At 38.9% G+C, this 18,046-nt stretch overlaps 1 protein-coding gene across 2 annotated transcripts in view; it reads left to right on the top strand.

The window, feature by feature from the left end:
- gask1a (golgi associated kinase 1A) overlaps nt 1-18,046 on the top strand; it is a 49,553-nt gene that overhangs the window by 11,348 nt on the left and 20,159 nt on the right. For both annotated transcript variants that reach the window (XM_067449804.1, XM_067449805.1), the window contains exon 2: nt 14,412-15,764. In XM_067449804.1, coding sequence (XP_067305905.1) covers nt 14,412-15,764 — 1,353 coding nt within the window. The remainder of the gene's footprint in view (nt 1-14,411; nt 15,765-18,046) is intronic.

Raw genomic sequence — 18,046 nt, 5'->3', positions numbered from 1 at the left:
ACACCTTTTTGAACTTGGCACTCTGCTTGTGACATCATGGACTGTGGTCTGCCAATGGATATTCGCTTGAGGTAACACATGCCTCAGACACTGATCACGCTAATGGCATTCCCTATAGCTTTAGCACAAAGACACAGTGTTGAACTCCACTTCGAACAGGAACTATGGCTGATCACCAAGACAACATAAAAGCAAAATACATTATTTGCTTTCTTAAGTTTTTTTTTTTTTTTTTGGTTAGTGGAGTCCTTGTAGACTGACGTGGTCATACTTAATTTTAGTCAGAATATGAGTCTGAAACTGCTTCATTGGGCTGTGATTATAGGGCATGTTTCAACCGAAACAGGAAAGCCCTCGATTGGATAGACCTACAACCAATCAGAGCAACGAAGTGACGCATAATATTAGTTGTCAAATAATAATAATAATAATAACTGTAATTTATATAGCGCCTTTCACAAAACCCAAGGACGCTTAACAAACAGCAAGGGAAGGGAAGGGGGGCAGGGAGAGAAAACCGAGCAGTTATGGTCCATAGGCCTCAGTGAAGAGATGTGTTTTAAGCTGTTTTTTAAAGGTTGCTAGAGATGATGCAGAGCGGATGGAATGAGGAAGCTTTTTCCAGAGTGAAGGAGCACCATCACAGAAAGCTCTATCACCAAACGTCCGTAGCCTGGACTTTGGGACAGCGAGCAGGTCCTTGTCTGAGGACCGCAGGGACCGGGCTTGGTTGTAAAGATGGAGTAGATCGGTCAGATACTGCGGTGCAAGTACATTTAGAGATTTGTACGTCAGGAGGAGAAATTTATATTTGATCCTTGATTTAAGTTTTGTGTGAGTAAGCATCCTAGCCGCAGAGTTCTGTACATACTGTAGTCTGTCAGTAGCTTTACTAGGCAGACCAAACAGGATACCATTACAGTAATCAAGTCAGGATGTGATGAAGGAGTGGATTAGGGTCTCGAGAGTCAGAGAGGCAGTGCCGGAGTCTAGAGATGTTCTTGAGATGGTAAAATGCTGTTTTAGTAGTGTGCTTAATGTGTTGCTGGAAGGACAGAGTGGAATCCATGATGACGCCTAGGTTGCGTACTTGAGGAGATGCTGATATTGAACAGCCATCCACATCAAGTCTGAAGTCATCAACTTTCTTAAGAAGTGACTGTGGAACAAACACTAAGAGTTCTGTTTTGTCTTTATTGAGTTTAAGAAGGTTACTGTCAACAGAACTCAAAAGCATTGTGTTGCCAAGTCCACGTTTTTTTCCGTGGGTTGTTTTCCATCTCCGCAGGTTGAAACGATCTCAATTATGTGATATATAGACCCAGGAATGCAAATTTTAGCAGGCAACCTTGCCAAAATAACACACATTTTACCCCCCAAAGGCCATTTTTCCGGAGAACCCCCCTTAAGAAGCTATTGATTTGGGCTAGTAGTTGGCGGGTTTGTTGTAAAAACTTGGCAACCCTATCTGCACGCACGCTGGAATAAATGATCTTTGCCAGTGTTGTAAAAAAAGAATTTAAGGATAAACAGTTGCTTACCAACATGATCATCATTTCAGAGAGAAATATTGAAGGTGAATGCATATATAATCCAAGCCCCTTTGATGACATGGATGATTACGTTAGTGTTTATCATCTGTCCATCATCGTATAAAGCCCGCCCTGACAATTTCATTGGTCCGAACAGTTTCTGTTCAGGCATTATTACTCCTCTATGGATCAAGTCCAGTGCTGTGTTCCACTCCACTATTAGAAACGCACTTGTGAACTTCCCTAAGCACTTCCCCTCGGCGGAATCCCCGCCGCCATTTTGGGAAGTACAATAGGGAAGTACAATATGGACAGACCCTCGTTCCCTCGATTTTGACAGAGGAAGCGAGTCTACTTCATATGTATACTTCAGGCAGCTTAATTTACCACAATGCAACACGATTGTTACATCACCCCATATCATGTTCAATTTAACCCAACACAAATAACTCTATGATATTTTAATTATTAAAAAAAAACATTTAAAGGAGCACTAGGTAACTTTTCAACCTTCATAATATATTTTTTAAGACTCTTGTGATGATAAACCGACTTACAATAGGTTGAATGACACGTCTGCCATAGCCTGATGGGGTCTGTATCGTTTTTAATCGTACTTTTAAACTTCGGGTTTCGGGTAGTAACCCGAGAACAAAAAGATCTACAAAATTCGACTGCTTTACGGCATATACGTCACTTCCACCAAAACCCACACTTCCTTAAATTCGGACGTGCGAGCCCAACTTTGTTCGTCAGATAATATAGTCATGTCCGAAGCAGCACAGACACATAAGAAAGAAAAGGTTTTGTTGGAGGAAAGCAATAAGAGGAAACAAAAAAGTGATGGGATTAAAGGCAGGACGAGGGTCAAAATGTGACCAGCGTTTGCTCGTCGGCGTGAGCTGAAGGAGGCGTGCCCGACCGATGCTGTCATGCTTGTTATGGTGATTATCTACCACTCAAACATTGAACTGAAGTATCATATAGATTCTGTAAAACGGTAACCAATAGACTAACGTTACTATAATGACGCTGGCTTGTAAACGTGAGCATCGTGATTATTTGGCGTTTGAAAAAAATAAAACCCATGAAATTATATTCATATGACATGCTGAAACATATGCCACTGACTGTAACGTTACCTGGGATGAAGACATTTCACACGCGACGCCAGAAGAACTCTGAACTCCTCTTGCAGTGTTCAACGACCCGCGGCGCCACTTTTATGAAGTTATTTGGCCCGCACCGCACCACTGTATATATTTTTACAACCCGCCGCGCACCCGCGACCATTAAATAGACATACGGGGTCCACGGGTTATGAGACGACCCGCTCATCACTAGTTCAGGGCTATCAGGGTTGTCATGTCAACAAATGCACGCGCGATGGCATCCCCTGTTGTAGGATGACCGCTCTTACGACAGTAGTTGAGGACATTATTTTTTCCAAACTGTAGGGGGACCCCGAGAGCAAAAGTAGCCAAGTGCGGCTTTAAAACAACCCAAACACACCTATATACATATAGAATGCTGCATTAAACAATTTCGTAAAGAAAAAAAATTAATAATCTGAGTGAGATTATTAAACTAAACTGTAGGTGGCCGTTGTCGCGAGGTTAGTGTGTAAGGTCAGATGACAAGTGACAATGCGGGAAAAAACAACAACAAAAAAACAGAGACGGATGATAGATGTAAGACGGAAGGCACTCCTGCCAAAAAACAAAACCCTCGTGTAAATACTGTGATCAATGGGTCAGCGAATTTAATTTTCTGAAGAGGAGCAGGGTGGGGGACAGTCACGGGTTTTGTAAGTTTTGTAACTGCGACTTCAGCATCTCACATCCGCATCATGTGCGACAGCGGAAGATCTTTTAAAGTGACAGTAACCATTTATAATGACAATGTAAAGAATAAAAGTAATTGCTCACTAAATATGCTCTGCTCTTGAGAAAAAAACTTCAGTACCTTTAATAAGGATTAATCTATATATAATTCATAACTTATGCCGTGCAAACTGATAACAATTTATGTATATTTCCCACTTGTTATAGAGAAGAGCACAGGTACAAATGAAATGAATTATTATTATGGGTTTATGTGAGGATTTTTCTGCTTTCTTTAAAAAAATATACAAATAATTAACAAAAATACAGAATGCCATTAATCATTACATATTTTTAAACAGAATATGTGAACAGTGTTTGTTTTTGTTTATTCAATGAATTATGAATGTATGCCGCATGACATCTGTTTGTGGTATTTAAATTAGTATGAGTAGGCCTACATGTGCACATACACTGACATGTTTGGTTGTTTGTGTATTTATTATATCACCGAAGGATTGGACACATGAGGCTGTTTATATATTTTTTTATGTTGCTGTGTGTTTCTCTGTTGTTTTTTCTCTGTGTGAATATAAATGACTGCAGCAGGCTGTCAGTGACACATTTTCATCCTACACACAGAGACCTGCACATTATAGATTTCAGAATGACACTAGTGTCAAAAGCATCTGCTCCATAATAAAAAAGACACTCCACTGATGACACTCTGAGGTACGACAGACAAGACAGCAGATGGCTGAATTCTTTTTCTTCCTCTCTCTTTTCTCTCTCACTTTTTCCTTTCATGGTACCTTTCTCAACCCCTTAACTACTTGCCTCCTGCATGCAATGGTATAGCTGATCCTCCTATATGGATTGAGGGTAATGCTGACCTTTGCACAATGCATGAAAGATCATACATCAAAAAGAGTTTTTCTACAGCCGGTCATGGTATGGAAGATCTTGGTATGCTGACATTACACTTTTTGTTTTCTTATGAGGCTACAGAGTTTCTCAATGTAAGCATTATGATACCTGTTTTGTTGTTTGTTCGATTTTTAAAGGAAAACTAACAGTTTTATTAAGATATCGTTAAGTACCTAATCTCACCCAACAGTAAACATAAATAGTAGATAAATGTAGAAATGGCAAAATGTAAATAATTTTCATTACAATATCTTAACCAATTTAATTAACCAATTCTTGACCATATACAAAAGTAATAGGCAGATAAATGTGCAGTGGCAATAATTTACAGATTTCTTCTATAAACATCTTAGAATCCAGTGAGTCTTTGTTCTCTTTTGTCAGATCTCTAATAAATATGAGTCTCAGCTGTCATAAATAATCACTCAGATGCTCACAGTTTGCTTGTTTCCTTTGTCTTGCTTTTGACAGAGACAGGAAAAAATACAAAATTAGTTTGCCATTTCTATAGTATTTTCATTTAATCAGAAAGTCGGCAACGCCTCGTTTCCATTTGAAAAATTAGAAATCTGACAGAACTGACCTTTTATTTTAACTAATCTTTTGGGTCAAAGTGTTAAAAGTGCAATGTTTTTATTTTTGCGGTATTTAAAACAACAAATGGATTTACAAAAATGTATGACTCTTTTAAAAACTTTGTCTCTGCATAATAAAGGGGTCTGGAACTGGCTTTTCTTACAAAAAAATTGTTTCTTAAAAAAATAAATAAAAAAAGGCTCCATTTGAAAATGTTATGGTGACTGCTCACATCTAAATTTTTCAGTTGGCCGAATTGAAATTCTGTGAATTGACACGAACACATAATCAATAGATATCAAACTATCTCTAACAATTGAATACTATCACGTATAAATAATAAATAAAAAAATTACTCACATAAGTGTGTAGCTTCATTCATTAATGTATTCTCATCCTGTCTGCAAATCCAGTCTCTTGTTTACAAACAAATCCGTGGTGAAATGGAGCAAAACGTGCAATGCTATACTCCTGTGAGCTGAATCTACATTAAAAATAGTTCCTAATGTTAGAATCAGTTTATGCAATGACTGTGTTCTTTCCATAGACTGTAAAAAAATATGGACGTAGTGTCCGTGACGTCACCCATGGGATTCTGAAGAGCAGTTTTGAAGCGTAAAGCAAGGTTAAGCTGGCCGTTGTTGCCATCTTGACAACGCGTCATTGCACATCATTCCCGGGTACTGACTAACGACAATCCATCTGTCACATCCACTACCACCACGGCCCTTAATTATGCAGAACTTTTAGGTTTTATGTAAGGGATAATGTACACCCATCCTGTTGTTATCGCCGAATAAACTCTGACAGAGTGATCAGGACATGAAGCTGAGGAGTCTTGCATCACTCTGAAGGGGTTTATTCTGCGATAACAACCGGCTGGATGTACATTATCCCACTTATTACACGGCTACTTGTCTCTTGTAAATTAAACACAAAATATGTATATGTATTGTCTTTGTTTAAATATTGTATTAGCTCTTACGCAAAGTTTCCGCAAAGAAAAACAGTTCCAAACTGGTTCAAGCCGTTATCTATTTCTGAAGATTTGTTTTTACCATATATGTTGAAATTAATAGTGAAGCCTCAAGTCATCATAGGTGTTTATGACATTCTGTATTCAGATGAATACAATTGGACTTCTTAAAAATACCTGGCTAACGTAAATCCAAGAAGTAGTAGTAACGTTAGCTATTTGTGAAGGCCATAAAAAATGCAGCTGTCTGTCAAATAACTTGAGATGGCGCCATACAGTCGACAACAGCGGTAAGCATATACCGTTAAGTAGTACCGGTCAAGATAACTCGTAGTACCCAGACGAGTGGTGTGTTATTAATTTTTGGAGGTTGTTATCTGGGAATAACATACCGCTGGAATGCACAATTGACCAATCAGAATCACGTATTCCACAGAGCCGTGTAATAAATAATGAAAACGAATGAGTTGGAAAAAAGTCCAAAGTCCAAGCTGTAAACATGTTTTTTTTTTTTTTTCTGCTGTAAAGTTGGGCATTTTAACATGGGGCTCAATGAGATTCTGATCCCTTTTGGAGTGTGTTCCTATAGCGGTCAGTCGATGAATTGCAGTTTAAGTCACTTCCGTATTGACTTCAAGAGAAACTGGGGAAAGTTGCCACTTGGTTCTTCCACAACCAGGCATAGCGCAATATCTTGCTATCTTCGGCATGTTTATTGCTCAGTAGTGTGATATGTTTAGCTCTATGTAGGCCAATGTTATTTATGTTACATTTCTTGCACGAGTCGGTGGGCAGAGCTATAGGATCAGGCATCCTTTTTCTTCGGTAAGGCGGTGTTGGCCCCACTTTATATTAGGTGGCCTTAAGTACCATGTACTTACATCAAAAAATAAGTACAATGTACTTACTGTGTTTAAATTGTATTGCAAAACACCTTTGCTGATATTGAGGTGAGATACGGGTAGAGTTAGGGAGAGGTGTAGTAATATGGGTAAGTTTCGGGGTAGGGTAAGGTGTAAGGGAATTGCCAACTGTGTAATTATAAATGTAACTACAGAAATTAACTACAGACGTAATTACATGCAGGTATTTTTTTAAATGTAAGTACAATGTAAAAACATGTATGTACACAATAAGTCCATTGTATCAAATGATTAATTACAATGTTAGTACATAGTAGTTAAGGCCACCTAATATAAAGTGGGTCCGCGGTGTTTCATCACACGATGACATCAAGGTGTGGCATATGAGATCGAAGGTTTGCTGAGCTTGCTGTCAGCTCCAAAACTTACAGGATATTCTAATATCACGATGAACTGATAAAGGCTGAATAAAAAGTTGATTTCTCAATTGATGACCCCTTTAAACTATAGGATAAGAAAAGGTATCTTCTTCAAACACTACACTTTTAAGATACCATACAATGGCAGCAACTTTGTGGCTTCTCACATAAAGAGAATTTCACGGACAAACCACTTATCCTTTGTCTATGATGTACAGTAGACACATAGCAGCTGAAGTGAGAGAGGATAGCGACTGAAAGCACAGGGAGCTGCTCAGAAAGAGTTACTTGAATGATCACAATTTATTTTCATTGAGAAGGGCCAGTGAGCAGATGAGTGGGAGCTAGAAATTTCACAGAGCACAGTAGGTTTTGATATATTTTCTTTCTCCTGGACTAGCCCTTAAAAGTGTGAATGTGACAGTTAGGCTGTGTGTCTACCAAAGCGTTTTTTTCACACGGCTAGATGGTATATCCAATTGTTTTTAATGGGAGCATTGCTTTTTTTGAATGCCAGGAGCATAACCAGGCATTAGGCGTCTATTGCAAGCTTAACCGCTGAGCGTTCAACGTTTTTTTTACTGGTCGCATAGAGTTGAAAAATGTTCAACTTTGAGTAAAACACAGCGCTGGTCTCTCACTGCTATTCCTGTTATGGCAAAGCAGAATATTCAGCTTTTTTTGAATTAACCATTTAAGTGAAATAGAAAACGTTTGTAACATTGTAAATGTATTTACCATTAATTTTAGTATTTATTTCTTTTTTTAATCTTACTTACCCTAATGTACCATTAATCTTACCTTACTTTGAGAGTATAACGTTTTCCACAAAAATAAATTAAGCAGCAAAAACTGAAATAAGAAAAAAAATGTAAGCACCAAATAAGCATATTAGAATTATTTCTATAGGATCCTTTGACACTGAAGACTGGAGTAATTGCTTTTGAAAATTCTGGTTTGCCATCACATGAAAAAATTACATTTTAAAATATATTAAAATAGAAACAGTTTGTAACAGAAAGCAGGGTAAGAAGGGCAAGTTTCCTGTCTCGCTCTCCAGTTGCCAACCACACCACTCTTGCCACATACCCCCACTGCCCGACTCAGGCCAGGGAGCAAGGCCAGCCTCCAACAGCCCATCTAGCCCCATCCCCATTTCTGGAAAAAAAGTCAGCTACAGCCATCTGTGCCCCGGCCTGTGTACTACCTTGAATTTAAAGGGCTGTAAAGCCAGAAACCATTCGGGGATCCATGTGTTGGTATCCTTCATTGGAGCTACTGCAGAGGTGTGTGGTCCAAACAGAGGCTGCATTTATGTCCCATGAGGTAAGAGCACAGGGTGAGAATGGCCCAATGGATAGCCAAACACTCCTCAATGGTGTTGTACCCCGGTTTTTCTTTCAGAGCTTCCGCCTAAGGTACCACACCGGCCTTTCCCCTCCCTCACCGTCCTGGAAAAGGTCTGCCCCTGTCTGTTGTTGCATCAGTCTGCAACACAAAGGGGAGACTGAAATCACGAGAGTTGCAAACGGCAAATTGATACGGGACCTTTGCACCAGAACAGGCTGAGAGATAGCGAAAGAGAGAAGAAGAAACAGAAGGAGTAGGGTTGTAGAGAGTCCAGGGTTGTAGAGAGAGGGTAGGGGTTCTCCAACCCCTGGTGTATAGTGACCCACTGCAGGATGGCCTGCTTGAGGTCGTCATAGACCAGGATGTTCTGCACTTAAATGTTGGGCAGCCACTTAATTGCGCCTGCCCAGAAAGCATTGGAATGAGGTGCACTGGCCAGTGAGTCCACGGCCACTGACTCATACCTCTGGGTCATCCATGGTTCCATTTTAGTGAGAGGCATGTGAGCATTGGTAGAATGGAGTTCTGCTGACTGAAGCTCCTGGTTCATAGAGCTCTGGAACAGCTTCCTGAAAGACGGCTCGGAAACACTGGTCCTGGACCGCATACCCAAAATTCTTTGCGTCTCCATTTTTTTTTATATTATATGAAAAAACGGCACCACCGCCAGATATACATGCGAGCGTAGGTGTGGTATTTAAATTAAGTAGTTCAAGCTTTTTTTTTTCTTTTTTTTTAAGCTCTATTACCTCAAACAGATAATGTGGTAAACAGGATTACAACTGTTTAGTGCATTTTAAACATTTAGAACAGTACATTGCTGTCAAGACAAGAAACATTTCATAGTCATTTTCAAGTTATAAATAATTTTCATTCATACAAGTGGTGTGAGAGCGCAACGAGGCTGAACTTGTTGGCATAGCAATGTGATACTTCCTGCCTGTGTGTCCTACGAAGGATGTCTCGATGCCTCTGTGTACGACTCTGGACTGAATTTCTGGTTTTGATCCCTTGCTGCCTGCCCATTGACCTGTGCTTTGCTCTACTAGATTCCGTTGACTTGATTTGCTGCCTGCCTCGACCCCTGCCTGTCCAGTGACTACACCTCTGCCTTTCCCTGTGTATTCCTGTTGTTGGTGATTGACCTCTGCCTGTTTGTTTACCTTATTGCCCATTAAATAAAGTTGCATATGGATCCTCAACCTGTGGACTCATCATTACAACTGCAATATTGTCCTGTTTAACACTGTGAAGCTGCTTTGAAACAATCGTCATTGTAAAAGCGCTATATAAAAAAAGTTGCATCGAAACAAAATCCTTGATAAACTCATCTACGGCATGATGACTCAAATCTTACAAATATCTATTTATCTAATATGACACACAACCTGCAATGCTGCAAAAATGATAATCATGCACTATTTGTTCGTCGGCCAGAGGAGAACCGGTACCCCGACTGAGCCTGGTTTCTCCATTCTGGCCCTGAAGGTGTTTTGGTTCCTTGCCTCCGTCGCGTTTGGATTTTGGCTCGTTCAGCTGGGGACACCTACATTTCAACTATATTACCAATCTGCTTTTATTGTCACTATATGATCATTGAAATTAGCTGGATAACATCACCATTTTCACCAGAGTGGCTGTACAGCAAAATCAAACAACCTGTCCTCCCAAAAAATATGACTCTAAAGGTAGTTTTTCTGGCACCTTATTACGATCTATATTTACGCTTTAAAGTCATGCGCCCTCTAGTTGGCGTAAAAATAATGGCAGTGTCGTGTTACATCACACGTCATGAACTGACGTATGACTGTCGTTACCAACCAAAATGCGTGTTCATTTTAATGCAATGTCTGGACTTTTTAACCGGCATTTGTCATATTTCCATTTAGCAAAAATATTTCTTTTAAATATTTAATCTACACCCGCCCCATACCTAAACCTACCCAGTGATTTATAGTGCATACACACTTTATGAGCACGTGTTCCCTGGGATCAAACACACGATAGATGATCACATGTTGTAGTGCAATGCTTTACCAACTGAGCTATGCAAAACCTGAAATATTAAGCAGATAAAAGAGAAAAATGCTTTAAAATGAAAGTGTCCTGCTGTCAATAGGAGCACAACTTTAGTAAACGCTCCTATGGGTCGTATTTCAAGGAAGTGACAAACGACCTAAAGGCGTATTGGTTGGAGGACATGTTGAAATCAAATTATGTTGCATTATCTTCCTGTTAACACTGTGAAGCTGCTTTGAAACAACTGGACTTGTAAAAAAATAAAAAGTACTATATAAATAAAGTTGATTTGATTTAGACAACATGTTTATTAGATTAATTTGGAGGTTTTTATGTAATCCTATTTGGTTTTTATTACTTCTATACTTTCCATTATTTCACCAGTGTCTGGTTTATACGCAGTTTTGAGTCATGAAGGCGTAGTCTGTGCAAGTAAGTCCCGGAAAAACAATAACTTTGAGATGTGAGCATGTTTTCCCCAAAACATTGTACTTGTCTGAGTAATTCCTCTTAATGTTCTCAGGCTGTCTCCCTGTGTTTGTTGTGCTTGGATTGCTGCCTTGTTTAACAGTGTGATGTCTTTTTCATACTTGTTTGTGCCGTCTGCATTTGCCAGTTTAACACCATGGTGTCAATATGCTTAGTTGTTAAAAACAACCCTGAGAGTTTAATGCAAGGCACTTCATTTGTAAGGGTCGTCTAAACCACATGCACAACAACTTTCAGTAAAGTTCAGTCTATTTTATGTTTCACACCAGCTAAACAGTACCTGCAACCCTTTCCTTTAACCATCTGAATGTCTAGTCACTCATTAAGAGGTCTAAGGTTGGTTAACTGTTGTCAAGATGTTTTTGGTTTTGTTTTGTTTTTTGACAGATGTTCGGTGTCTCTGGATCAGTGCTTTAGTGTGTTGTGTGATTTCCATTCAGTTTGTTTAGATACTGTGAATTGCTAAGGGGTTTAGGTTCTGACTCGCTGTTAACACACTGATCTGGATTTAAAGATTTTCACTCCATAAAACTGAATTGTTGTATACAAACTTTTTGTGAATGTGTGAGAGAGAGCCAAATCTATACATAAATAAAGCCTGTAATCTTGAATCTATAAATCGCACAATAAATACAATACGTGCTATAGATACACATTTGTATGAGATTGGGCTGATATATAACATAAAGAAAAAAATATAGAAATTTTAATATATATATATATATATATATATATATATATATATATATATATATATATATATATATACTTGGAAAGTGTGCTTGTGATATCTTTAGACCACTTGCTTTAGTATTGTACTATATGATGCATCTATTTAAAATATTTTAAATGAAACTATATCAAAAACCTACTCAACCGGGCAACTTACTGAAACAGCAAGAAATTGCAAGGTTCCCTCATGCGTAATTATGACCTATCTACTTGCCTTCAAAGAAACATTCACTTTTGTGTATAAGTTAGCAGTCAAACAGGCCCTAACCTGTCCAGACTGTGTCTTAACTGATGCTCCCCTCAGCCTCATGAAACTGCACACAAGGCATTCTTTAAACTGAAGCATAATGGAAGTCTTTTACAGGCGCTATCTGCTAAAGTCATAAAAAGCTCAGCCAGGCAATGGGAGATCTCACAGTATTGAGAATCTTCTTTGCTATTTAGCATTCAGATATATGTGGAAAAACGTGTGTCAGGCACGCTTATGCATTATATTTAACTTTTTCAGTGTCTGCAAATGACTAATATTAAACATAAGCAATTTATTAGTAGGCTTTATTACAGTATAGGCTAAATATAAAATGCATATTTTCTAAGGTTTTGTACATTTCATTTGGTAACACTTTAGTTTATGGTTTTACTACTAACTAGTTGCTTGTTAGCATGCATATTATAGGATATTGTCTTTTTATTAATACTTATAAAGCACATATTAATACTTTATTCTGCATGACCATTCTACATCCCCTAATCCCTACCCAATACCTAAACTTAACAACTACCTTACAATTAACAAATAATTAGGAGTTTATTGAGTAAAACATTATAGTTAATAGTTAATAGTGAGAATTGGACCCTAACCTAAACACTGTCAGAAAAAAAGGTACATTGCTGTCACTGGGGCGGTACCCTAAGGTACAAAACTGAAAAGTTACTAATATGTACCTTTAAGGTTCTACTATGTAACTTTAAGGCACTAATTTGCACTCTTAAAGTACTGATATGTACCTTTTAAGGTACTAATATGTACCATTTAGGGTGAGTAAGGTACAAAGATGTACCTTTTCACTTTTGTACCTTAGGGTACCGCCCCAGTGACAGAACTGTACCTTTTTTTCTGAGAGTGAAGTGTGAACTGCATTTTCAGGTGATGGGGAGTAACTGTTCAGTAACACTTACGAATAATGTCTCAATTGTTAACAATAGTTATATTAAATATGAACAATACATTTGTTACAGTATTTATTCATCTTTGTTAATGTCAGTTAATCAAAATACAGCTGTTAATTGTTTGTTAATGTTAGTTAACAGTGCATTAACTAATGTTAATAAATACAACTTTTGATTTTATTAGCACATTTTTAAATTAAGGTTAACTAAGAGGAATAAATGCTGTCAAAGTATATTGGTTCTTGGTTCATGTTAACTAATGTTAAATAATGCAGCCTTATTGTAAAGTGTTACAAGCTATTCTACATTTGTCAGTATAAAGTAGATAGAGTAGAGTAGCTTTTTCAATACTTTTTCTAATGACTAGCATATATAGCATATATATATTTCAATAATTTTGGTTATTGTATTTTTATTAGTAGCTTGTAAATTAACTACTTTTTCAAAAGAGCTTCACTTTAGTTGGACTATAGCTTGTTGCTTGTTCCTATAAGTTTACCTAACACTGTTTGACAGTAAACTAAAAAATCTAAGCATTTTAGCAAAATGGTCAGATTTTTTCCAAGCTGTATTTTTACTTTTTACAGTTGTGTGTACAGTTCTGGGAGAATTGGCACCTCTTCTAAAACTTAAATGATAGGCTTTGCCCAGTTTAGAATGGGTCATGGCTAGGGCAGGAAAATTAGAGACTGTAACTAAAAACAAGCCCTGTCACTATTCTGTTTGTTATTAGATGCTGAAGTCGGCATGAAATGGAAGTTTCTATTTCTTTTTTTACATATTGTGATGCATATACAAGTGAAATGGCTCCCCCCAAAAAAAGTAGTGCTGGACTTGATTTTGTCTTTCAAAAATATATTGGATCATTATCATTTGTTATTGCTGTGATCTCATGTGATTGACAGGTCACCCCGCCTTCACAGTTCACACCAGTCAAAACAACATCAGACCAGAGAAAACATGCCATTGAAAGAGGGGGAAGTTATTTTGATTTTGATATTGATTTTACGAGGGCACATGATTTAAAAAAAAAAAAACAATAATGTGCAGTTTGTGCACGGACAAATCCTATAAAAATTACTGCAATATTCCATTTAAAAAAAGAAAAGAATAAGAATGGTTCATTTTGAGTTCATGGTGAACCAAAAATTCTGTATTCTGTTTGATTAATTATAGGCCCAATATAGGTCTATCTCTGTAAAATGAAAGATTCAATCTGCATTCCAGTCTGACACTGTGGAATCTGGAGTGTACAATGGAATGAACACATATGGAAAATATCTCTAGCCATAATGTCAATCTTAACCACATATGGAAAAGAGTGAAATAAATCTCAAGCATGTGTGTTCGTCATCAAGGCCTCTGAATGGAAGTCCCTCTAAAAACGTTCACGGTTTCCCTACACCTTCTGAAATCCAAACAGCTTTTCCTGTTGTAGAGTTTACAAAAACTTTTCTCCTTGAGATTTACGACTTGCTTGCTGACTTTATTGTACCATTTGTCTTCACCACTATCTTCTCTGCTGTGTCTTTCAGGCTCTAAGAGTGTGGTTGAAGTTCAGACTAAAATGTCGGTTTGTGCTGGCCTTCCTTTTTTTCTTCAGCCTGTCCGTGGCGATGATATACACCCTTCCTCCCTTCCCATCTGAGCAGAGCAGGGTGAATGTACGGGGCCCCCGCAATAACAAACCCAGCAAGCTGGTCGAGAAGTGGTCTCTGAGACCTTACCTTCCAGTGTCTTTATATGGACAGAACAGCAGAACCGGGAAGAACCCTGAAATGAAAGATTCAGCTAAGCATCTGCTGATGGTCAACCATCATCAGCTATCGTTTTCCTCCGGAAAACAAGTTGAGGAAAAAGTATCGAACAAAAGGCCTCCAAAAAGTGAAGCAAACAAAAAAGAACAATATCTGCAGAACACAAACAAGCGTCCAGCCAAGCTATTTGCAGCCAGTGCCAAAAGAGGGCGAGCCAATAGAACTAACGGCTCTAAAACATCCATCCATCTTCTTCGCTCCAGACATAACCCAGCTTTGCCTCACCCTGCCAGCATTCAAAGCCTCCACCCCAATAGCAAGACATGCAGGCACAAATGCACTCCAGATGGGGACAAATTAAAGAGGCTTGTGGGGCAGTTCTCTGATACACAGCAGGTGGTAAAACTGAAACAGGCCCTGGGAGAAGCAGGAACACATGAAAGACGAGCAGGGCCCTCCGAGAGGAAGAGGCCCAAATCCGGGGGAGAAAACAACGATTGGATTCCAGCAGAGGCTGGCATCACGGAGTCAGACATTGACTGGTGTAAGACTGTCTCTGATGAGACTTTTAATGAAAACCGGAACCAGAGCAAAGCAGAGTCTCTACCCTGGCTCAGTGAGGATGATATGAAAAAGATGGCACTTCTCTCCAGGGCCCCCGTGTTGAGTAAAGCCAGGCTTCCGGGCCATGGGCAAGTGCTTCAGGTTGGACTCAATGATAGATATGACATTTTCGCTTCTGCAGGGGACAATCATACCAAACGGTGCCAGACAGGAAGCTGTGCTCTCATAAAGCGCCCCAATGACTGGTTTGAGGTGTTTGCCTTTCACCTGGACAGAGTTCTCGGTCTGAACCGGAGCTTGCCCGCAGTGTTGAGAACCTTCCACAGTGAGATTCTACCATACAGGTACACAACTGGATCTCCCAGACCGGTTGTATGGTGGGATCCCAGCATCCAGCATCTGTCTGATGCTGACAATGACCAGAACTCATTTTCACTTACCTGGCCACAATATCAGACTATGCTTAAGAGCAGGTGTGGCACTCGGGTACCCTTAAACTTTACAACATGTGTGGGAGTTCATCATTCAGAGTGGGGGCGGCTGGCCTTGTTTGACTTCCTGCTGCAGGTAAGAGGCACTGCGTAAACAGATATTATTTTGAACATTTGGTTCCCACAAACTCTAAGTCTAATGTGTAAAAATATTATTCATGTAAATTGCAAATTTCACAAGGAAATAAGATTATTTTATAATATAAATCCAAAAAAGATTCTAATATCTAAATAAAAATAGAACTAACTTAAGTTTAAAAGGTTACTGGGTTATATGACTCTAGCTTATATGCATTTAAATTATGTCTTTGACCGTTGTGGTTAGAAACTATTTTATGAGTCACAAAATGTAGGCCTGCCAAGTACATAATGGCCAACCTGCCAGCATGGTATTTAAAGTAATTTATGTTTTCCATTTTTAGCGGGTGGAATTTGTCCTGTTTAAAACAGACTCTTAAAGGGTCATGAAACCCCAAAACACTTTTTTTGAGATATAAACATATATGTATAGGTTGCACATCATTGAAAAAAACTAAAGGTACTCATTATTCTAATTCATAAGTGAAACATATTTATTTTTGCATTTTTTCAGAGCGATTTCTGTTTTCCGGTTTGAAAAGTTTAGTCGGAGCAACGTCACGGAATCTGACGTCGGCGCGGCCTTTTCGGTCCATGTATGGGCTGGTGGGGACATGCTGACGTCGACCGCTCTGAGCGATTCTCGATATATATTCATGACATAAAGCTCATTCAGTCCAATCCCTGCGCTGTAGTATGCATACAAGATAATTTAGCTAATATACATGAGACAGTCACTTCTGTCAGGCTCATCATCTTCCATCATTATTGTATGTTAGGGAAAATTTGAAAGCAGCGTACGAAAAGTCAAGGAGGAAAGTGAGGCATTGTGCTGATACGAAGTAACGTAAAGGGCGCCGAGCGAGCTGTAACCGTGTGCCGTCTGTGGAAGCCTTTGCTACCAAAGGCTCGGTAAAGTAAAATTAACCTGAGGAATCGCACGCCGAACCTGCAAGCGTTGACCATCTCATTTATGTCAGGAGTGCAAAATAACCGATCTATAAGCTAATGAACAATATTTTTGATGAAATAACAAGAATCAAAAGCCACCTTTTCGTTTTATTTGTGGTCATAGAAATGCACTAAACCGCATGTGTTCGGGCTCTTAGTGAAACAGCGTGCATATTTGGACAAATATAGATTTAGCTGCCGAGTGATAGACAGCGCGGATCATCACGGCAACCGAGCGTGCGCCGCTCTGTGCTTCAGATGCGCGGTCAAGACTATGAAACCTCAAACCCCTTCGCTTTTACCGATCTAGAATTATGCTGCCTTCACGTGCCATCGGAAATTGTATCATTCCGACTTCTGAAGTTGTGATTACGAAATCATTGCATTCAAGTTTCAAAATGTGAGAGCATTCACGTGCAATTTTTCCCTAGGAAACTCGTATTTACGATAATTCCGAGAGCACCTGAAGGCAGCATTACACCTCTATCGCATTGCAAGCATGTTCGTGAGTGGTTCATGTTCTCTTAGGCTTATCACGTCGGCGCGTTGTTCATCTTGCCAAACAGCGTGCATATTTGGACAAATATAGTTTAATTATCACGTTTGCAAAATATTTCGTCATACAGAATAACATTTATTTTCATTTCTCACTGAATGCTGATTTGAAGAGCTGAAAAACTTGCGATCTCTGCTGCACGCCACTTAACGTCTCAGAGCTCTCTCATTCGCTGTACTCATCCGTCATTTAATCTCACTGTTGTAAACAATGCCAACGGGAACCAAGAACATGTCTCAGAATCGCTCTAACTGCTGCTGTTGGTATCACTAATCTTAATGCACATAATGACACTCCACCATTTATGCAAACCATCCCCTCTTTCCATACAATACCCATCCCACCTTTTCACAGTCGACCACTCCCATTTTAACAGGCCTTTGAAAATCGAAGGTGTGAAAATACACCGCTGCAACAGGGGGGCTTCATGACCCTTTAAAGGTTTTCTGAACACTTGTCCCATCTGTCACTGGTTGAGCCAGGTTGTGTGTGTCGGGATGCTCAGTCAGGTAGAGACCTGTGGCACAAAAGTTGCTGAAAAAAGTCTGATTTTCAGTAAAGGTCTGGAGTTGACAAAAAGGTTTAGGGATCTCACTATAAAAGTTCTTTGCACTGTAAACCCAAATAAGTTGGCAAAACTAAATATAACTAAGTTATCAGTTACATTAGAATTTTATGTTAAGGAATTCAACATTATAGTATATATAGTAGACAGAGTTTTATTTTGTACAAATATTTGTATCTAATGAGTATGACAGTAAAACATGTATATA

The sequence above is a fragment of the Pseudorasbora parva genome, chromosome 7, assembly GCF_024679245.1.
Source record: "Pseudorasbora parva isolate DD20220531a chromosome 7, ASM2467924v1, whole genome shotgun sequence".
Taxonomy (NCBI): domain Eukaryota; kingdom Metazoa; phylum Chordata; class Actinopteri; order Cypriniformes; family Gobionidae; genus Pseudorasbora; species Pseudorasbora parva.
The sequence above is the reverse complement of the archived record's forward strand: the minus strand, read 5'-3'. Positions and strand labels throughout refer to the sequence as shown.